Source organism: Chiloscyllium punctatum, chromosome 40, assembly GCF_047496795.1.
Source record: "Chiloscyllium punctatum isolate Juve2018m chromosome 40, sChiPun1.3, whole genome shotgun sequence".
Lineage (NCBI taxonomy): Eukaryota > Metazoa > Chordata > Chondrichthyes > Orectolobiformes > Hemiscylliidae > Chiloscyllium > Chiloscyllium punctatum.
In genome coordinates this window covers 64452240-64475795 of record NC_092778.1, presented here as the reverse complement: position 1 = coordinate 64475795, position 23556 = coordinate 64452240, and the positions used below count along the sequence as shown (strand labels likewise).

The following is a 23556-nucleotide window of genomic DNA, read 5'->3' as shown; positions in this document are numbered from 1 at the left end:
GCACTGTCACCTTCAGTGATCTGTGGACCTCCATACTCCGATCTCTCTGCTGTTACGACACAGGGTAAACCTCTCTGCTAACTTAAACCAGCATCACAGAAGAGATTCACTCTGTGCTGTAATCTGTTAAAATTTGAGAGGTAAAGAACTATCCCAGAAGTCACTATTTAAAGTAAAAACTAACAACTTATTTGTTAAGTCTAACAGAGAATATTAAAACCAACAACTATTTACAATGACATTCTCTTAAACCTATCTTTTAACTCCCACTCTACAATATTAGTCTGATAAAAAAAATCCCGATTTAGATTTTAAAAAAATTTAGCTTTCAAAACCAGTCACCTGTCGATTCTTTTCTTTGTATCTTCCTCTGCAGATTTTCCTGTTATTGTTTTGATGTTCTGCTGTGCAAACTTTGTATAGACAGGTCCCTTTCAGAGACCTGTTCTGTTGGCAATCTGTACTTGGTGGCTTAGCAGTTCTCTGCCTAACTGTTCAAAATGTCCAGTTTTATACCCCATAAGTTGGATCATTTCATTGGTTATCAAAATACTAAATTTCAATTTGATTGGATTCTGGTATCTTGGGGCATAATTCAAACTGATTGGCCAAATTTGAATTAATGTTTTTTTTCTTTCATGGCAACCCAGATGCTGCTAGCTGTTTCTACCAAGAGTTGTATTGTTGCCTTGATCTGGACTCTCTGTGCTTGTCCTTGCTAGCTTTTCAACTCTCTTAAAGGTACAGTACCTCTACACCTTCATAACACTGCATATCAATATTCGAAAGGAATTCTGCCATTCACTGTATAATTTCCACCTGTACTTGACCTTTCAAAATGCATCACTGCACATTTGTCTGGATTAAACTCCAACTGCCATTTTTCTGCCCATGCCTCCAACTAATCAATATCCTGCAGTATCTTCTGACAATCCTCCTCATTATCCACAACTCCTCCAAATTTTGTATTATCTGCAAACTTTCTGATTAGACCAGCTATGTTTTCCTCCAAATCATTTATGTAGATCATGAATAGCAGAGGTCCTAGCATGATCCCTGTGCAATACCACTAGTTTCTTATGGACTAGACCAGATCCCCTCAAAATATTTTAAGAAGGTAGCCTCGGCCCTCACTTCTCCTTATTTTAAAAGCAGATGTGAAGTGGATATTCCTGGTGTGATGCAGCTGGTCAAACCACTCTGAGCAAAACAGCATTTATTTAAACACTGCAGTTGAAACATGAAAAAAAGAAAATGGAATTTAGAAGAGATTAACTGTTAGCAAACTCAACTGACCTGACATGGTACTTAACTAAGTAGCTGTTATAATTCCTGTACATCCCATAAACACACTCCTTGGAAAAAGGTAAATTCAAAAACGGGTTCTTAAAGGCAGGGAGCGATTTCAGAGAGAAAAGTCAGCTAGGGATCATCTGCTGAAGCATGGAACCTTTTTGCATTGTAGCAGCTTCTGTGACTGCTACAACTTAACCAAATTAGAAAAGTCCTCAACTGGAAGAACTGGCCATTCCCCTGTCATCCTTAAAGTAGATATTTCCAGACATTTCGATACGTCTGCCTTTATGACCTCACTTGAAAAAAGTCCAAGGACAAAATAACCTTGTTAAAGTGACAGTATCGTCACAAGTTACAGCCTTTCATTCTGAAAAGCATCCTTGCACCGCTACCATCTGTCTGCTTTGACTTGAGCTATTTCTGTATCCAGCTTGCCAGCTCACCTCTGATACCATGTGACTTCACGTTTTGTACCAGTCTGCCTTGAGGGACCTTGTCAAAGGCTTTACTGAAGTTCATGTGGACAATATTAACTGTGTTTCCCTCATCAATCATCTTTGTTACTTCCTTAAAAAACTTGATCAAATTAGTGAGGCATAGCCTTCCCTGCACAAAACCATGCTGCTTATCGCTAATCAGTCCATTTGCTTACAGATCTTGTCCCTGAGAATATTTTCCAATAATTTCACTACCACTGACATGATGCTCACAGGTCTGTAATTTCCTGGATTATCCCTGTGATCCTTCTTAAACAATGGGACAACATTAGCTGTTCTCAGTCTTCTGGGACCTCACCTGTAGCCAAAGAGGATACAAAGGTGTCTGTCAGTGCTCCAGCGGTGTCTGTCAATGCTCCAGCAATTTGTTTTCTTGCATTCCTCGATATTCTGGGATAGATCCCATCAGGACCCAGGGATTTATCTAAATAATTTTTAAGACACACAGCACTTCTTCTTTTTTAATAGCAACTTGGTTTAGCAATTCGACACTCCCCTTCCCTAAGATCATTCTCTGCCAATTTCTTCTCTTTGATGAATACAAAGTACTTGTTTAAGACCTCACCTACCTCTTTTGGTTCCATATATACATTCCCTCTTTTGTTCTTGAGTAGGCCAACCCTTTCCCTGGTTAGATTTTTATTGAATGCAAACTTCTTAATCTGCCATGGTGGGATTCAAACCCTACATAGAACATAGAACATAGATAAATACAGCGCAGTACAGGCCCTTCGGCCCTCGATGTTGCGCCGACTGAAGCCTACCTAACCTACACTAGCCCAAGAACCTCCATATGCTTATCCAATGCCCGCTTGAATGACCATAAAGAGGGAGAGTCCACCACTGATACTGGCAGGGCATTCCATGAACTCACAACCCGCTGAGTAAAGAATCTACCCCTAACATCTGTCCTATACCAACCTCCCCTTAATTTAAAGCTGTGTCCCCTAGTAACAGCTGACTCCATACGCGGAAAAAGGTTCTCACTGTCAACCCTATCTGAACCCCTAATCATCACGTACACCTCTATCAAATCTCCCCTAAACCTTCTTTTCTCCAATGAGAACAGCCCCAAGTGCCTCAGCCTTTCCTCATACGATCTTCATACCATGCCAGGCAACATCCTGACAAGTACCCAGAACATTATTTGAGTTTCGGGATTAATAGTCTAGAGATAATACCACTACCCTACGAGATTAGTAATGTTTAGCTTCACTAAATAAACTCTCACTATAACTTGTTTTGTGCTATTAAGTAGTTACTTACGTTATTTTAATTAGTAAAGTGCACACAAATGCCTTGTACCAGGTATAAGGAAAAATTAAAATTTCAGTTTACCGTTGACTGGAGAGTAAGAGCAAAATTAAAATTCGCCAATATGCCCAAATGCTAAATTAACAACTTTTTGGGTATGAGATTTATGTTGCAAAGGGGTGAATGGCTCATTTCTTAAAACTACATTTTAGACAGAATTACGTTTCATTTTTTTCTTCTGAAGTTCTGTGATTAGAACTCAGTATGTATTTTTTGGTAGTGTACATCTCTAATATCATTACTCTCTGCATCCTGACTGCTCTCAGTGAAATGATTCATTTTACCTAAGAACTACTTTCACTTCTGGCCAAGTAACCAGTTTCTATGGCAGTGGTTGAAGAAGGAATTTCCATTATTTCTATAGTTTATTTAACTTTATGTGAAAAGTTATGACATAAAGCCCATAATGTCACGTCAATTAAAATTTTATGAGAATTTTTTTGTATTTAAAATAACTTTCCGATGATAAGTGTGGAAAAGAAAAATCTGCAAGAATATTAAAATTTCTGGATTATACATCACATTTCTGCTTTCAATATATGCACAGTCTTATGATCCTTGTAGAGACCAGTAACACTTAAAAAAGATTTGAAATTTCATTTATGCGAAGGAATAATCAGTAAAGATTTTGTGTTTTAAACATTTACTTTAACACATAATTAAAACAAAACGCTCAAAATAAGTACAGTTTGTTTTTAGACAGTTTGTGCTTTACCTATGGAAAGTGACGTTCCTGTTGTATAGTTCTCACCCAAAACATGGTTTGATAGTCCTTTAACAAAGTTAAATAATTGCTCCCAGTTTCCAATGAGTTTCCATATGTCTGTTTTGCCCAGTAGTAGCAGAGTGACTGAGGAAAACACCTGTAGACAGTTTGCTGTGTCTCCCTTAAATCCACCATCGGCCCAAAAGCCTGTTTGGATGACTTTTCTTCCCTCTGGTACAGCTGAAAATGATTGGGCCTAGGACACCTCCCAGAGGTACTCCTGCAACACCATGCTGCTGCTGAGATAATTGGCCTTCAACAGCCACTACCATCTCCCTTTGAACACATTTTCTGGAATCTTTAAATGGCTGAAAAATGTCTCCCTCCTGTGTTTGGCTGTTGTAGCTTGTGAAGATAAGCAGCCTTTCTCTCTGATCATGTAGAATATCTGCTATGATATTATTGATGTACTGGATGTAGGTTTGCTCGCTGAGCTGACAGGTTCATTTCCAGACGTTTCATCACCCTACTAGGTAACATCTTCAGTGGGCCTTAGGTGAGGCGGTGTCCATGATTCCTGCTTTCTATTTATATGTTTGGGTTTCTTATTGATATGTCAGGAAGTATGTAACCTGTGGTCAAAAATAGCTTCTTCTGCCCTCTTTTCACATGACACATCAACCATGCAGTTAATCTAGGTACAAATGCTGATTAGCAATTTTTGATCACAATTTGTTTAGAAGTGACTGGATAGCTTGCAGTGTCATTGTTCACAACTTGCCAACAACGTCTTTCTGGGCTGCTGGATGTCACAAGTTTTAGTTGTAGTAAACTTAGAGACTGTCTCCTTGCATCATCATCGAATTAAAATAATATGAAACCTCCAATAATACCTAACAATTAAGCTATGTATGCTTTTGTCAGGTAGACTGTAGAATAGTTCATATGACTGTCTTCATTCACTCAAAATTTAAAGCCATGACCCCAAATTATTATAATCTCATAAACGTCATGATTGTTCAAAAGTTGGCTTATATTTCTGCTAGATATTTCTGTTCTATAATTGGCACATGAAAGTTGCAGTTCTTTGTGCAGTGTAGTTTTCAAATGAGCAAGAACTTCTTTTTGATTAGGTGTGCCTGGATTCTTAAAGTCTTTAAATGTTACTGATTCAAGGAGAATTACATTGCAGTGACACTATTTCCTCCTTTTTCTGCCTCCAGTTAGTTAGTGCCTCCAGTTTACAGCATAGAAATTCTTTAGTTTTTTGAGATTCTCTGAAAATATTGATTGACTATCCTGTGCTCAAAAGAATGTCCATTTACAGTGGTGGAAGTGAAGTGGACTATTTAGAGCAATTTGGGGTAGGCAATGAATGATTGCCTTGTCGGTTTTTAAGAAAGGTTTTGAGGGTGCTGCAAATTGATTCAGTTTGCATCTTTACGTATTTAGTTTTAAAGACATTGCATCATTGGCAATAAATTCTCAGCTTACATAGTACAGGTTCGAAGTAAGGAAGTTTAAACCAAAAAAAAAGGACTGAAATTAGTTAGGATGCATGTTTTGGGTTGAAATGAGGGTAAACTTTTACGCCCAATTTTATATTTATACATGCAATGAATGCAGGAATGAAAATTGGTGAGTCGCTGGGTGAGCGTTTGGTCAGCCATGAGTAACCTGCCTTTAACAAATGAAAAGAAATGGTGGTAACTACGGTATGATGTGACTGGAATCAGTGCTAGCATTTAACTCATTTCTTGAATTGGCAATTGTGCATCTGGCATATATTTGTCATTTTGGATCTGAAACTGTCAGACTGCAGGGTTTGTCTTGACATGTCAGGCAAAAAAAAAGTGGCAGTTCGCTGAAATGAAGTCTTACCTACTAAATTAGAAATGAGGAACTTGCATTCAGAGAGTGTACATCATCACGAGGGAATATTGAAAGTTTCACAACCAGTGGTGACTCTGTGGTTAGCACTGCTGCCCCACAGTGCCAGGGACCAGGGTTCAATTCCATCCTTGGTCAACTGTCTGTGTGGAGCTTGCACAGTCTCCCCAGATCTGTATGTGTTTCTTCCGGGTGTTCCAGTTTCCCCCCCGCAGTCCAAAGATGTGTGGATTAGGATGGATTGCCCATGCTAAATTGCCCATAGTGTCCAGGGATTGGCCCTCAGGAAGTGCAGGGTTAGAGGATTAGGGTGAGGGATGGGATGCTCTTTGGAGGGTTACTTTGGACTTGATGGGCCGAATGGCCTGCTTCCACACTGTAGAAATTCTATGAACAAGTAGCTGGTGTTCTGTTATTGCATTACTGAAAAAATAAAGTAAATGTTCACAAATATAAAGCAAATTTATTTAGGAGATAACCATCAATGAAAAAAAAATTAGGATAATGCAGAGTACTAATTGTTCTGTTTATTCTGAAAGCTAATATTGGTGAAGAAACAGTTAGTATCAAACCAAAGAATGATTCCAAAGGTTCTTCAGCCAGTGCTTATGTATTACTTTTCTTTATCATTACATATTGCTAGAAATAATGCAATATGACAGCACAAATTTGAGAAGAACTACCAAATGAAGCAATAAAATTGGCTAATTTCGATGAGGCTTGCATGATTATTCCACCAAATAGGCCCTCCTTTCACTCTGGAACCTCATCATGCATTGCGGATCTCACCCGTGTACTGAAACTTCCATGCATGAGAACAGGAGAAAGTGAGGACTGCAGATGCTGGAGATCAGAGCTGAAAAATGTGTTGCTGGAAAAGCGCAGCAGTCAGGCAGCATCCAAGGAGCAGGAGAATCGACGTTTCGGGCATAAGCCCTTCTTCAGGAATGAGGAAGGTGTGTCAAGCAGGCTAAGATAAAAGGCAGGGCGGAGGGACTTGGGGGAGGGGCGCTGGGAATGCAATAGGTGGAAGGAGGTTAAGGTGAGGGTGATAGGCCGGAGAGGGGGTGGGGGCGGAGAGGTCGGGAAGAAGATTGCAGGTCAAGATTGCTATTTACTGAGATTGAACATTACTGATGTTGTGAATGGAGATGTTTTTGATGTTGCTAAGAGGACTAATGTTTACTTTGAACTTGGGTTAACAGCAGAGGTGATTGGAAGCAGTCAGCCAGGTCTGGACCATGGCAAATTACCATCTGATTAGCCATTGATCATTGAAGACATGACAAGAAAAGACGTCTCTCTGGAAGTGGGTGGGAGATTTGTTTTTTTAATTTTAACTAACTCTCAACAGAAGTTTCTAGGAACAATAAACAAGTGAATAAAGTATCTCTGTTTTAAGATACCATAAACCGAACGTAGTCAGATAGTTAAGCACTATCTTTTTTGAAGTGGGTGACTAGGAATGAAGATAAGAAAAGAGAACAATATTACCTGCAGTTAATGAAAATTGTGCGAAGTATTAAAAAAAATGCTCTTACACGTATTACATTTAAAAACTGAGAGGCTGTTACTTTGAGCATTAGTGTACATTAAGAATGCCTTTACCTTCAGGCAGAGACTTTGTTACCTTGTGGTCAAGACATATTAGATTTACGCTGAATCCAAACCATTCTAAGCATCAACATTCATACTTTGAGTCTAGATTATCATTCAAATTGTCATGAGCGATCTAATTTTCTGAATATTGTGTTTGAAAGATATTAAAATTTTGAATGTAGAATGTTACACTTTGACAAATGTGCAAAAGTGCTTTGGAGTATCCTATGAGTGTAAAAAACAATGCTTGTATAAAAGCAATTTGTCTTCTTTTAACAAAAGTAAGAATTGCTGGAAAATCCCAGCCAGTCTAGTAGCATCTGTGGAAAGAAATCAGAGTTAATGTTTTGGATCCAGTGACCCTTCCTCAGAACTGTTCTGAAGAACATAGAACATAGAACATAGAACAATACAGCACAGAACAGGCCCTTCGGCCCACGATGTTGTGCCGAACTTCTATCCTAGATTAAGCACCCATCCATGTACCTATCCAAATGCCGCTTAAAGGTCGCCAATGAATCTGACTCTACCACTCCCACGGGCAGCGCATTCCATGCCCCCACCACTCTCTGGGTGAAGAACCCACCCCTGACATCTCCCCTATACCTTCCACCCTTCACCTTAAATTTATGTCCCCTTGTAACACTCTGTTGTACCCGGGGAAAAAGTTTCTGACTGTCTACTCTATCTATTCCTCTGATCATCTTATAAACCTCTATCAAGTCACCCCTCATCCTTCGCCGTTCCAACGAGAAAAGGCCGAGAACTCTCAACCTATCCTCGTACGACCTACTCTCCATTCCAGGCAACATCCTGGTAAATCTTCTCTGCACTCTCTCCAAAGCTTCCACATCTTTCCTAAAGTGAGGCGACCAGAACTGCACACAGTACTCCAAATGTGGCCTAACCAAAGTCCTGTACAGCTGCAACATCACCTCACGACTCTTGAATTCAATCCCTCTGCTAGGGTCACTGGACCCAAAACGTTAACTCTGATTTCTCTTCACTGATGCTGCTGGACTGGCTAAGATTTTTGAGCAATTTCAGTTTTTGTTTCAGATTTCCAGAATCTGTAGTTGTTTCAGTCTTTTGTCTTTTTCTTTTAATACATTTTACATTTTATCGTATAATGTTCTTGCCAACAATAGCATTGTTCTTTCTATAAAACAATAAGAATGTGAAGTAATGTACCTTACTGTATGTTTTGTGGCTTCAGATTCACTACTTGGTTGAAACAAGGAAAGTTGAGCCATATTTTCAAAGTTTGAATAGGGCAGAGAAATTGAAATCTCAAATTCCAGTGGAAAATCACATAAGCTTACATCAGGACAAAGTCTACAGAAGTCTGGGAACCTGCCTGCTCTCTCTGATGCTGCTGTAGATATAACATTCTAGGCTTTGAGGTAGTAAATGTGGTCAGTGTGCATTCAGGGCATCAGCATCCATCTTGGAACTAGTTTGTGCTGGAGGTGGCTATTATGGATCAAGACAAGGTGCATCATTTGTTCTTAGTGAAACTCTTTTAATCTTGCATGGTATACTGAAAGAAAAAAGTCAATCACCATACATCATAGTAAGCAGAAAATATTTTATGTTTTATTTATCTTAGAGTATTTTAAAAATAAACCTGCTTTTCTTTTTAGACCCTGTGTTTTGGTATTATGTGAAAGAACATCTGAATAAACATGAATTGCAACGATACTACTCTTTAAAGAATATTACTACAGATATTGGACGTGGCAGAGCCTGGCTTCGATCTGCACTCAATGAGCATTCACTTGAACGTTATATGCATATGCTTCTTGGTGATGCAAATCTTTTAAGGTAACAAATGGTTGAAAAATTGTTGCTTTTAACTTGTGTATCCTCTGAAATTTGATATCCTTTCTAGTGTCTGTTGGCTGTTATGGTATTGTCGTCCCATTTCCCCCCTCAGTCAAAGCAAAATGTTCAGCGTCACAGTGTAGTTTTACCTCCTTCATCTTTATTCCGGACCTTGGAGGGAGAGGGAACAATCGCCAGTGTGTGCAGGGACATGAATTCTCAGTCTTCTCTCTTGAATAGCAGTTTCTTAATGTATTAACTAGTCATTTTACAGGGAAGAGCATCCAGATAAGACCACATACATATTGATTGGGTGACCGTTACAATCAGTGAGTGGCAATAGTAAAGATTAAGCCATCTGCTGTTACACAATGAATGTTTTTAACCTTAATTGGTTTCAAATAATGGATACTTTTCACCTTGTTAAACTGACCTTACATACTGAATGCTTCCAATATTGCTAAATGGTTCAACATAATTTTTCATTTTTTTAACTTATTACCCTTGCCTCCTGCACCCCATTGTTAACTGCAAGTTCTTATCTGTTCTGAGTCATGCTCAACTGAACCTCTTATTTCACAAAACTCAAAACTTAATTGGTTCCCTACCTGCTCCTACCCGAAACACATTCTCAATCGGTTGTTACATTATTCTGGCAATAGTGCTGAAAAACTGTGCTCCAGAAATAGCTGCGCCCTTAGTCAAGATGTTCCAGTGCAGCTAGACCACCTGACAACTACCCACCAATGTGGAAAATTGCCCAGGTATGTCCTCTGCATAAAAAGCCAGACATATCCAAACCAGTCTGTTTATTTTGCTTCATCAACATGGATTGGAGGAGGCTGCATCTTAGGGTTGATGACTTGGCGCTCGCTCATTTCACGCTCACTTGGATGCTCACAGCATTCATGCCTTGCTTTACAATTCCAGTTACCACAATAAGACAACCAGGCAACTTGCCTTGCTGGCAGCAGTCCTCTGTCAAGGTAGCATATTGTTCTGGGAATGGTGCATGGTAAGATGAGAACAGAATTAGATGACGGTGTCCAATTGGAATGAAGGACTTATGCCCGAAACATCGATTGTCCTGCTCCTCAGGTGCTGCCTGACTTGCTGTGCTTTTCCAGCACCACACTTTTGACTCTGATCTTCAGCATCTGCGGTCCTCACTTTCTCCAAATGGGATGGGGTGGCAGTTGATCAAGGAAGTTTGGTAAAATACAGCAAGAAATTTCACAAGGCCTTGTGACGAAAAGGTTTCTAGAAAAAGTTGATGCAACTGACATTTAACTAATAAAGTACAACATTCAGTCCATTCTATCTGTGTTCCAATTTGAAGTTGCATGAGGTCTTTTAAAAGAATTTTGTGCTTGTTTGATTGTATAGATAGACTGTTTCCAGTCTTTGTAAATTGACCTTTTAAAGAAAGTCAGTTTACAAAGTGGGTTCAGCATTTGGCTTTGTGCTACCTGTCTTCAGCCATCCTCATTGCTCCTCACTTGTTGGAAAATGTAACTCCAGTTGTGCTTAGCCAGACAGACAAGTATTGAAACTTGTATTTGGGAAACTATGGATATTTGAATTAAAGTTTGTTCATAAAAATACTACCAGGGATTGTTGCAATTCTGTTAATATGTATTTTTGTTAAGTTGCTTGAAATCACTGACTCTGCTATTGAGAATTATTTTTGAAGATATGTTTTTGTCTCTTAACTATTTGTTTCCATGTCATTAATTATCTTATACATGTATAATGTGTAGCTATATCAAAGCTGTTTCTTGTAAAATGTTGCAAAGTTATTATTTTACCATCAGTAATCAGGTGTTTGAAGTGTCATGTTGGCTCTCGTGGGTGATGTGTTTTGGTTTGTTTATCAGAAGAATACCTGATTCTGATTGAACGGCTGTGGAACTTAAAAACCTATTTCATATAAGTACTGCATGGCACTGAAAGCAGATTATGATTTAAAATTCAACTTTATTGCGATGTGCTGTATCTTGTGAACATAGGAATAATTTTTTGTGAATCATGTAATTTTTAGTATCTTCTATGAAGACTGGTCCTTTATGAGAGAGGAAGAGCGTGCTAGCATGCTACCTACGATGGCAGCAGGTAAGATATGCTATCTGTACATGTTTTCTAGTGGCTGTGCCTATAATATTTTTGTGCCTATGATATTCACAGACAAAAGTAAATTTGTTTTGCAAGTTGTATACTTGGAGTTTCAACATGTTATGCAAGTATTGGGAGCTGCAGAATGGTGTATGAAGACCTTATTTTCAGTGCAGTGGGCTTTGAGTACTCCCCAGAATTCACCAGAAAAGTGTATTCACACATGCATTTGTTTCTTGATGTTCAGATTGCATGCAGGACTTCTTTTTAATTACTTGTCTTAGCAATTTTGGTAGCATGGCAGTCTGAAGGCCTATTGTGACAGATTGAGGAATACTTCATAGGTTTGAGTTTGGGCTATGAAATAATGTTGTATTTATAATGTTTAACTTGTAAAATTTAGGCTATAAAAATAATTGTTAATTTACATCCCCTGTAATTTATAAGAATAAATGTAAAACACTGATGGACCATCACATTAAAGATTTAGCTTGGTGAATTGAGGTCTATATGTTGCCTATTTTACCCTTCCTTCTGACTCTCCTTAGTGGGTATTTCTCAAGTTGTAGCCATGTTTTACTTGGTACTAGTTCAGATATCTTTCTGATTTGATTTAGATCTAACCTCTTTTACAAATCAGTGAAGAAGTTGTTGGTTACCGACAGTACCTTCCATGCTTTTGAGAGCATAACATCAATCCTTGTAACATCTCTCCAAAGTAATATCTTGTCATATCACTGCTGGAACATTGGACTCTTGTAGAATGAGCAAAACTTTTATTAAATGCTTTGTTAAAGTTGGATTTCCTAATATCGCTATGTTCTGGGATGTGTGATCACTTGACTAGTATGATTAGAGAAAGTTAAATTAACCTAATCTTATCAGCTGTATTGTTGTAATGATACAGTTGATATCAATATCTTTGTTCTAGGGTGGAAGAATAAATAAGCCAATGCTGTCATATCTATTTTGTTTACCAATGATCTCTAATGTGTTTCCATCTGAAGCCATCTAGAATCACAGGGAGCGCGAGAGAGATGGCATCAAACACTAAAGACCATGTTGAGGGCTTATGGTCAGGATTATCCAGATGATTGGGACAAGGGAGTTCCATTTGTACTTGTTGCGATTAGAGATGCACTGATTAGAGATGCACATGACCAAATTCAGTCCATTTGAGTTGATGTTTGGGCATGAAGTAGAAGGACCATTAAAATTGAATAAGGAGAAATTAACAAGTCAGAATTCAGAGACCACACATTTGGACTATGTGTCAAATTTTAGAGAACGATGAAATAGACCTTGAGAGCTGGCTAGACAGCATTTAAAAGTATCACAGCATACAGTGAAATAGGAAATGGATACGAAAACACAAATTTGCAATTTTGCAATTGTGGATAAGGTATTAGTGATACTTCCAAAACAGATAGGCCTTTAAAAGCAAGGTTTAGTCACCCTTATCAAATCGAGAGGAAATTGAGTGAGTTGAACCACTTGATAAGGACTCCAGAAAGGAAGAAATCTCAGAGTGTGTCATGTGAATATGCTAAAAGGTATTTTTATAGGGAACAAAAGCAAGAAGAGAAGGTGTTAATGATTACAGCACAAAATGAAGAACCAAGTTCAGAGGATTCTGAATTGGACATTCCTCAAATCAAATTGGACAATGAGGAAGTTGTCAAAAATTGGGATAAATTATTGAGTTACCTTCCACAAGAAAATCAAAATGACCTGAAGGAGTTACTACTATCACATGGGGAGATATGCTGAAATAAACTGGGAAGTACTAACCTAATTGTGCATGATGTTGAGATAGGAGATGTAGTTCTGATTAAGCAACATCCTTATAGGCATAACACTCTAAATTTGGCACAGGTTCAGAAGGAGATAGAGCGCATGCCCCAAGTTGGCATAGTCAAAGTGAGCTACATTGTCTGGAGCTCATCCATAGTCATGGTGCCAAAATCAGATGGTACCCAACCGTTATGTGTGGACTATCGCAAAGTTAACACTGTTACAAAGACTGATCCATATCCAATTCCACGGTTGGAGGACTGTGTCAAAAAAGTGGGACAAGTAATTATACATTTCTAATTTGGACTTGCTCAGAGGCCTTACTGGCAAGTACCTCTGTCAGAGAGAGCAAAGGCAATTTTAGCTTTCATAATGCCAAATAGACTATATCAGTTCAAAGTCATGCCATTTGGTATGAAAAATGCTCTAGCCACATTTCAGAGACTGACTAATAAGGTCATTGCCGGATTACCCAACTGTGTTGTTTACATTGATGACCTGGTGGTTTTTAGTCACTCATTGAAGGAATGTTTGCAGCATTTATTGGACTTGTTTGATTGACTTCAGAAAGCAGGCTTGGTGGTAAACCTAGCTAAAAGTGAATTTGCAAAAGCTCGAGTCACCTTCCTGGGCCTTGTTATTGGACATGAACAAATGGCCCCACAGGATGTGAAAACGAAAGTAATTGGGGAATTTCCCACACCAACAAAATAAGCATCACTACGGGTCCTGGGATTGAGTGGATTTTACTGAAAGTTTGTGCCAAACATTAGCAGCTAGACTGCTGCACTCACTGAATTGTTAAAAAAGGGCAAGAGGTTTCAGTGTACAGCCGATTGTCAAAAGGCAGTGTTAACCACTGCCCCAGTATTAGCCACACTGGATGACACAAAGCTTTTCTAGGTGGCTATCGATGCCAGTGATGTGAGTGTCGGTGCAGTGCTCCTGCAGGAAGATGACGAAGGGATGGAAAGACCCATGAGGTATTTTTCCAGGAAGTTGAATGTTCATCAACAGAAATATTCAACGTTGGAGAAAGACACTTAAGCTTGGTGTTGACATTACGACATTTCAGTGTTTATATTACCAAAAAAGTATCTGAGACAATCGTAACCCATTGGCATTTGTGGAAATATTTAAGGACAAAAATGCCTGTCTGTTTAGCTGGAACTTGTTGTTGTAGTCACTCAGTTTGACAATTGTGCCTGTGGCAGGTCGCGGAAACGTGATTGCTGATGCGTTAGCGAGGCTCGAATGAGAAACGGAGGTGTTTGGTGGCGGGTGTGCCATAGCTTGAATTTCCATATGGTTATGCCTGTTGGCATGTGTATATGATTTGGAGATGCCGGTGTTGGACTGGGTTGTACAAAGTTAAAAATCACACAACACCAGGTTATAGTCCAACAGGTTTAATCGGAAGCACGCTAGCTTTCGGAGTGACGCTCCTTCATCAGGTGATTGTGGAGGGCTCGATCGTAACACAGAATTTATAGCAAAAATTTGTAGTGTGATGTAACTCAAATTATACATTGAAAAATTGATTGTCTGTTAAGCCTTTCATCTGTTAGAATACAGTGATAGTTTCACTTCTTTCATGTGTAAATCACAAAACCCTTTTCTTAAAAGTTGCATTCTCAGGTTAGCTGTTAACAATGGCATGTGTATAGTTAGTGTAGTGTACACTTGTGTTTAGACTATGAACCAGGCTTTTGAAGGGTTTTAAAAATGAAGCCATCTTTTGATTTTGATGGTTCTTTTTTAAGGGGCGGGAGGGGTCACAAAGCTCGTCCCTTTTTTCTAAAAACTGTTCCTTTTCTCAAGGAGACTGTGTCCTTGGTTTTTCTCAGAGGGATTGTATACAGCCCCTGGCTCCAAGGTGACTAGTTTGGCACAGAGATAAGAAAGGGTATTGAGAGGCCTTTTGTTTATATGTTAACAGGTGAGACTTCAGGCTAAAGTCGTCATGTTTCAAAAGTGACCTATATAATGAAGGGGGAGTGGTCAGCTCTCTAGCTGAGCAGTTCAGTCCAGAATTAGTTAGGGGTTCAGCTGTTTGGAAACAGGCGCTCTCTCTCTCTCTTTCTCTTTCTGTCTCCTTCTGGCTTTCTACTTTCAACCTGTAAGCATTTGTTCCATTTTTACTTTTTTTTAAGGAGGTTTGCTTTTTAGGACTGTTGTGTATATTCAGAACAGCATATTTAAGTCTGGTTTGGATAGACTCAGTTCTGTAAAGGGTTCTTTATTCTGTTCTTTGTGTTCAATTGCGCAGTTTTGTGAATAAATTTCTGTCTGTTTTAAAACCTGGTAATCAACCTAGCTAACGTGTTTCACTGTCCACTTACTGAAACAAATTGCAAAGTTATGGTCTGGGTTGCCTGCTTAAGAATGTTTTGAGTGGTCAGGTCTAGTCCATAACACAATGCACTGTGACCAAACGATCTCTGTGTCCTTAGGAAGAATCAAATGAAAGTCTTTCAAAATTGTTTCTGCAACATCGTGTTCCTTTATTGATCATCTTCTCGGCTTCTCAATGAACAATTAATTCATGTTTGAGGTTGAACCAAAGCAGTTGGTTGTGCTTTGAGTCCAAGTGGTCATTGTTCCAGTAGGCAAAGTCTGGCAAAAGAATATATCCTCCTGTATTGAATTTTTAAAAATGTACACCAAAAGTTGGGCTTAGCCTACTATATTATGACTGCAGAACCAATTTGGTTGCTATTGATATGTCACAGCAAGTGAGTCAAGCTATCATTGCTGTTAATTCGACATGACACTGCTGTTTGATACTGGCATGAATGTTTGTGCCTTCTTCCCATGACATAGCTGCAGGTAGAATAAGTTCCTCTGCTATAGTGTAAGGTTTTCCACCCTATTATTGTTATTTGTGCCTGGGTTCTGCTGACAAAACCAGCATTGATTTATCATTCTTAATTATTCTTGGTTTGAGTGGCTTTCTGGGCCCTTTCACAAGGCAGTTAAGAGTCACCTGTATTGTGTGTCTGGAACCACATGTACGAACAACAGACTTCCTTCCCTGATAGACTTTATTGAACTCGATGGGTTTCTACGACATTTGTAATATGGTCTCTATTAGACAAGCATTTTAACTCCAAATTTTTATTGAATTCAAATTTTGCCATCTGTTTTAGTGAGATTCAAAACTCTCTCCAGATCATTGGCCAAGGTTGCCAGCCATGCCAACACCTTAACAACTCTAATTCACTAAGAATGCACTTTCAAAGACCTGAATATTGTCAATTGACAGCAGCACAGGGTAAAATTATTATGTTCATTTGTACAGTCAGTTCTTGATTAACGATTGTTGTGTTCTTGTGCAACCCTCTATTAGAGAAGAATTATATTTTAGAAACAGCATTTAAAGTGCCAGCGATGTAATCACATTACAGCCAATACACGTTTTATAAAATTCTCATTTTAGAAAAGTTATCCTCAATTTGTTAACTGTGTAACAGTGAATTCGTGTCAACAAACGTGTGTTATAGATGAATGACCTGTATACTTGAAATGCATAAATTCTTGTGGAATTTCAAGGCTTCATCCAAAAGAACCTATTATGATAATTGCTTAAAATAAAAATAATTAGCTAGTTTTTTTCCTATGTGCTTCCTCGTAATGTAATCATACAACAGTTGGGAGCCCTGGTTTCAGGAAAAACCACCAGTATACCTTGATTTGTGTTACAACCTGCTTTTTGTTGTGACTTTTTTTTAAGTCAAAAATTACACGCCACCGGCTTATAATCCAACAGGTTTATTTGAAACCGCAAGCTTTCAGAGTCTCGCTCCTTCCTCCAAAAGCTTGTGGCTTTAAATATAAACCTGTTGGACTATAACCCAGTGTTGTGTGATTTTTGATTTTGTCCATTCCAGTCTAACACTGACTCCTCCACATCATGACTTTTTCTTAATGACAGGTGCTTGTGCATTATTTTAAGAAGGATAAGTTTTTAAAAAGATCTTTTATGGCATGTGGGCATTTATTGTCTGTTCTTAATTATCCTTCAGAAGGTGGTTGTGAGCTGCTTTCTTCAAAGGCTTGGTGTCTTGTCTGTTTCAAGTACACCCACAGTTCAATAGGAAGAGAATTACATGATTTTGGCCAGTGACAGTGAAGGAACAATGATACAGTTCCAAGACAGGACGCTGTATGGTTTTCAGTGAAATTTGTGGATGGTGGTGAATCTATGCGAGTGCTGCCTTTGTCCTTCTGGGTTTTAGAAATTAAGGGCTTTGAAGGTTCTGTGAAGGATTCCAGTTGAATAGTTGCAGAATGCCCTGTATATGGTTCACATTGTTGCCACTGTTTGATATTGGTGGTTGGACTGTGATGAAGCAGCCTGCTTTGTCCTGGATAATGTAAAATTTCTTGCGTTCCACACTCATCTGGGCAAATCACATGTATGTCAGCCTTTGTTACAAGATGTTTTGGAACAGAAGAGTGAGGATGTCTTGTTGGAATTGTATTGGATGTTTAGTAAGGCACATTTTGAATATTGTATGTAGTTTTGATCCCCAAACCTAAGGTAGGATTTACTTTCCTCCAGTGAAGTTTCATAAGATTGTTTCTTTGGATGAAAGGTTGCCCCTATTAGGAGGGTTAGAGGGAATGGACCTGTACTGTCTGGAGTATAGGACAGATCTCATTGAAAAATGCTAAATTCTGAGAGGGTAGATGCCGAGAGGCTGTATTCCCTGTTTGAAGAGGATAGAATTGGGGTATGGTCTCAGGATAAAGGAGTGGTTATTTTGAAATAAGATGAGGGAATTTATTTTCCCTCTGAGCTTATGAATCTTTGGAATTATCCATTCCAGAGAGCTGTGAATGTTCAGCTTTTGCATATGTTCAAAGCTGAGATCAATAGCTTTTTGCACAAGGGAATTGAGATTTGGGAGGTGGTGGTAGAGGGGGTATTGTCATGAGCTAATTATCCAACATGAGTTTAAACATCACTGTGCCAGGTAGTGAAATTTGAATCAATGAAAATCTGGAAATAAAACTTGGGCTACTGGTGACCATGTAACCATTGTTGATTGTTGTAAAAACCCATCTAGTTCATTAATGCCCTTTATGAAAGGAAATCTGTCATCCTTACTGGGTCTGCCCTGCATGTGATACCAAATCCATACTGATGTGAATAACTCTTAACTGACCTCTGAAATAGCCCTAGTAATCCCATCAATTCAAGTAGCAAGTAGGAATGGGTAATAAATGTGGCCTAGCCAGCGATGCCCACATTCCAAGAATGACCATGTAAAAAAGGAATCAGTTGGGAAGGGGTATTGAATATGTAGATTAGCCATGATTTCATTAAATGGTGGATCAGGTTTGAAGATGCATATGGACAACTCCTATTTATTCTGCTCTTATTTTAATTTGTTCTTTAAATTATACATGCATTTAGCTTTTAGTTTGAAATTATCATTAACATTTAATGTGTCTATTTCCTTTTGCAAGAACTTTACGATAAGTTGTTTCCTTTTTATTTAGCTTTAGCATGTTATTTATAAAGCACATTATGCCAGAAAGTAGGAAATGTTCCAAACAATTGTACTTGGATATATGTGCTTCTGTTTTCTTGGCTCCAGCAAATGCAGAAAAAGATCCTTAGTTTTCCACCTATTGGTTGTTCAGAAATATATTTCAGTTCTCTTTTATCTTTTTGGCATTGATTTGTTACTATGTGAAAGCTGGTAACAGTGTCAAGATTCACTTCTTTGATAGTCAATAATTGAAGGTATTGCATTTTGGGGGATGTACATCAATGTGGTTGTTAGCACCTTAAATTTAATGTTATTTGCATTTCCAGGAGTTATTTGGGATTAGGGAGCATTTTTGAGCATTGACTTATAGAACAAACTATTTGTTCCCAAAGGTTGGTGATGCTAAGCACTTGCCTCTTTTCAAGAGGATGGAAATGTTGGTCGCTATGCTAACAAATATTTTATATTACTAAACATCAACTCTGATTTGTAAGTCACATCCTTAGACCTTAACGTGGAACTTATTGTGTCAATTTACACCAAAAGTATAGCTTTGTTTAAAAGGAATTAAGTGAATCCAGTCAAAAACTATTTGTCATTTTAGTCTGTTAATTTTGTTTAAAGGATTAAACTCTATCCTCTTTGCAATCAACATTGACAATGAGGATTTGAATGGACCTAACAAGCCTGTATCTGCGGTTGCAAACTTGTTAAAGGAATCAACTCAAAATGTCACATCCCTGTTAAAGGAATCCACACAGGGGGTCAGCACACTCCTGAAAGAAATCACAACGGCTTCTGCAGTGCCCAGTTTCATGCGACCTGAGCCTGAATCTGACCGACTGCCAGTTCTGTCTAAAACTGTAACACAAGGTATGCTACTTTCTGAAACACAACAAGGACACAATAGTGTCCTTAAAAATTATAATTGTAAAGTTAAAAATAATTGATCACTCTGGTGTTTGTCTCTATGATGTATAAAAATTGGTTCATGCCTTTTCTTTGTCCTTTTGATCAATTCAAGTAATGTGGATACAAATTCTGATGATGTTACATTAAGTTTAACTGATAGTACAGATTTACGTTGTTCATGATCCAGGAATATGTGGAACAGGACAGATGGATTTGTTTGCTAAGTTTTCATGAGTTTGTTACACTATCTGTGTAATTATTTCTTTAAAATCTTTCTGTTGGAAGATATACTTGATATTTGAGAGTACAGCTGTTCAGTTAGACTGCTACTGTAGATTGAGCTTTATTGTCTTCATTAAAAAGCTATCTCCAGCTGTAATCCAGTCTGTAATATCACTTTGGCTTGAGGCTATTTGGATTTGTTTACCTCTGTATATGTTTGTGTGTGCCATATTTTTGGTATTTTTGATATAACCAAGAGAGTGGCTAAGGTGAGGCCTCAGATTTGAAAAAGTGAATAGGGATATCTGATTTTAAAATGATTGCATAATATACAAAGCTGTAAAGGTGGCCCCATGTGTTGTTGATTATCTCCTCCTAGTGGAATGAAGAATAATAATATTTCTACAACTTAAGTCCTCCCAGATCATACAGCTGCTCTGTCATTAGGGATACAGAGGACTCATGATGATTTAACTGGAGGGTTATCATGTCTTAGACAAGGGGAGAGAGTGAGAAGGAGAGTCCTTCATGGTGACTTCAGCTGGAGCAGGAATTGAACCCATGCTGTTGGCATCACTCTGCATCACAAACGAGCCATTTAGCCAACTGAGCTAACCAGTCCCTTTTAGTAGCACAGTAACAGTGCTTAGGTTTCAAATATTTTGAGAGCATTTTTATAAAACAAGTTAATATTTACATGAGAATGATAACTAATTGGAATGATAGCAGAGTGCATATGTTGCTAAACTAGCAGTCCAGTAATCTGGACCACTGATCAAAAGATAAATTCAAACCTCACCATGGTTCGAATAAAAAGCTAAGATCATTAATGGTGACTGTGAAACCTCTGGATTGTTAAATGATTCATTAGTGTACTTTTATGGAAAGATGTTTGCTGTTCTTAACTGATATGGTGTAATTGTGAAACAAGATCCACAGCAATGCTGTTAATTTTAATCACAGTCTGAAATTGTCCATGAATCACTCGAGTAAAGAAAATTTGGGATGAGTAATAAATACTAGCCTTGCCAGTAATCTCCACCTCCTGGGAATAAATAAAAAAAAGTCAGTGTACTGTTGAATAATTCTTGAAAGTAAAGTAATACTCCATTCATATTATGCTGCCTGCAAGTTAAGCAGTGAAAGGTTTGCATCATCATAGCAGTTTTCATATCCTTATGATAAAAATATTTCACACTGTTGAACTAAGGACATATCTGCAGCATTTGGTGAAAAAAATTTACGAATGACTCTTCTTTGGACGACTTCAATGGCGAGTGATAAATGAAACGGCTAATAATTCTCTGCTTTTCGAGTGAACTCCTGGATCTTCACTTCCAGCTGTAAAGATTGACAGGCTGCATACATGAAGTACCTTGTCCCTCAAAAAATTCTTGTAAATCTTGTCTGCACCCTCTCTAAACCTTCACATCCATTGTACCTTCTGTCAAATTTTCTTGTCCTTAAATTGACTTCACAATATCAAACTGCCTTGATAGGATTTAATTTGACCTTCAGACTTCTAGTCCAGCAACACAAGCACTGCACCCTACTGAGCAGTTACATATAAGTTAATGTGTGCGATATACATTGCTGTTTTAATCATGTTTCTGCAAGTTGACACTAATCAGGCAGAACTTTCTCAAATAATTGAGGTTGAAGTGTTGGATGGAAGAATGCAAAAATACACATTTTTCCACATTTTCCAGACACTATAGATGGATAAGGATTTATTTTAAGGTTGATGAGAGGTACTGATGATTATGTTGAGCTTAGAGAGAAAGTAACAGATGCTTTGCTGCACCTCAATATTGTAGTTGGAAGCTGTGATGCAAGCTTGGACAATAGAAAGTGATCACTCAGTCAGGTGCTAACCACTGGAATGTGGCAAGGGGAAGAATTCTCTGTGTATGTTGCAACAAAGCTAACCCGAGCACAAAGTAAAAGGGCTGCATGGCAAATATAGGAAGGATAAAGTAGGAAAAAAAAATTTGCTAACTTACAAAAACGCTTAAGGAATGTTGAAGGTTTCAGAGAAGCAGAACTGGAAGTTAAAGGTTTTGGAATTGAAACGACAGTCACTTGTACGCCAGGCAAGTTTGTAATCTGATAGTTTAACAAAAAAGAATAATAACAGTTTGACAGCACAAATGTGGAGGTTACTTGGTTTCGTATTTCTCTGCTGACCAAAAAGGATTTATCCAGATTAATCCTGCCTTCCAGATCTTGTTTGAAAATCTATAGATTATGGCGTATCAAACGCATTTTAAAGGATGTTTTAAATGCAGTGAGGGTTTCTGCCTCTAATACTTTTTCAGGCATTTAGCACCACCTTCTGGATGGGAAAAAAAGCACTTCTGTTAATTCTGGCAGTTAGTTAAATTTTTATGCCATTTGATTATTTACCTTTCTTCCTATTAATGAAAATAGGCCCTTTCTCTCAATGTGTCTAGGCTCCTCATAGTTTTGTACAAGTTGAGTAATTCTCCTATTAGCTGCCTTTGTTCCAAAGAAAACAAACTGAGCCTATTCATTTTTGCCCCATTGCTATTATCATCTATCTCAGGCAACAGCCTCATGAAAATCCTCTGTATCCACATAATTCCTTTATTGTGAAGTACGAAGTACTCCTGCTGTGGTATAACTAGTGATTAATGCAGTTCTGGCATAACTTACTTGCTCTTATACAGGTTACTTTTATATTGTATGCTTTAGTCAGTCATGGAAAGTATTCCATTTCCCGCCTTAAACACCTTATCTGTCTGTCCTCTTATCGTCAAGGAGCTGTGATCATGCAGACCAATGCTTCACTGTTTCTTCTACGATTTATTACCCATCTCCAAATCTCATTCTAGATTGAATGCTATTTGCCACGATTCTTCTCATATGCAGACCATTGAACCAAATGTCCTAATTTTAAATAATCTGCGAACTACTTAAATATGTCTCTTATGTTACTTAAAAAAATTTGACCTACTACAGCAGTCCATAGAAAGTTTGTTTTATTTAGATGTACAGCATAGAAACAGACTCTTCAGTACAACTCGTTCATGCTGACCAGATATCCCAACCAATCTAATTCCATCTGCTAGCACCTGGCTCATATTGCTCTTAACCCTTCCTTTTCATATACCCATCCAGATGCATTTTAAATGTTGCAATTGTACCAGCCTCTAACACTTGCTCTGGCAACCCATTCCATACACACACCACCCTCTGCATGAAATGGTTGTCCCTTAAGTCTCTTTTCTCTCTTTCCCCTCTCACCCTAAACCTATGTCCTCTAGTTTTGGACTCCCCCACCCCAGGGAAAAGACCTTGTCTATTTATCCTATCCATGCCCCTCATGATTTTATAAACCTCTATAAGGTCACCCCTCAGCCTCTGATGGTCCAGGGAAAACAGCCCCAGCCTATTCAACCTCTCTCTGTAGCTCAAATTCTCCAACCCTGGCAACATGGTTGTAAATTTTTTCTGAACCCGTTCAAGTTTCACAACATCATTTCGATAGGAAGGAGACCAGAATTGCAAGCAATATTCCAAAAGTGGCCTAACCAATGTCCTGTACAGCCGCAACTGAGTACAGCCTAATTCCTGTACTCCATACTGACCATCAAAGGAAAGTATACTAAACGCCTTCTTCATTATCCTAACTTTTGTTTGGAAAATTTTATTTGAAATTATCTGGAAGAAGTGAGTACATTTCAAAGCATTTCATGTGGATATATGTGTTGCAGTAAAATATTTGCACTTTCAGAAAATTCCTTGAGGTATTTAGTGGCATAAAACGTAATCAAAATGAGTATAACAGATTAACTAAAACACAATACCTTTGATTGGTAAACTTCAGTTGTAGTATTTCTTTCTTGGCGTGGGAAAGCATCCCAAT

The 23556-nt window shown here is 38.2% G+C and overlaps 1 protein-coding gene across 4 annotated transcripts in view; it reads left to right on the top strand.

The window, feature by feature from the left end:
- Positions 1-23556, top strand: part of snx29 (sorting nexin 29) — a 491480-nt gene that overhangs the window by 39998 nt on the left and 427926 nt on the right. For all 4 annotated transcript variants that reach the window (XM_072560128.1, XM_072560129.1, XM_072560127.1 and 1 more), the window contains 3 exons: positions 8946-9126; positions 11168-11238; positions 19158-19406. In XM_072560128.1, the coding sequence (XP_072416229.1) occupies positions 8946-9126; positions 11168-11238; positions 19158-19406 (501 nt within the window). The remainder of the gene's footprint in view (positions 1-8945; positions 9127-11167; positions 11239-19157; positions 19407-23556) is intronic.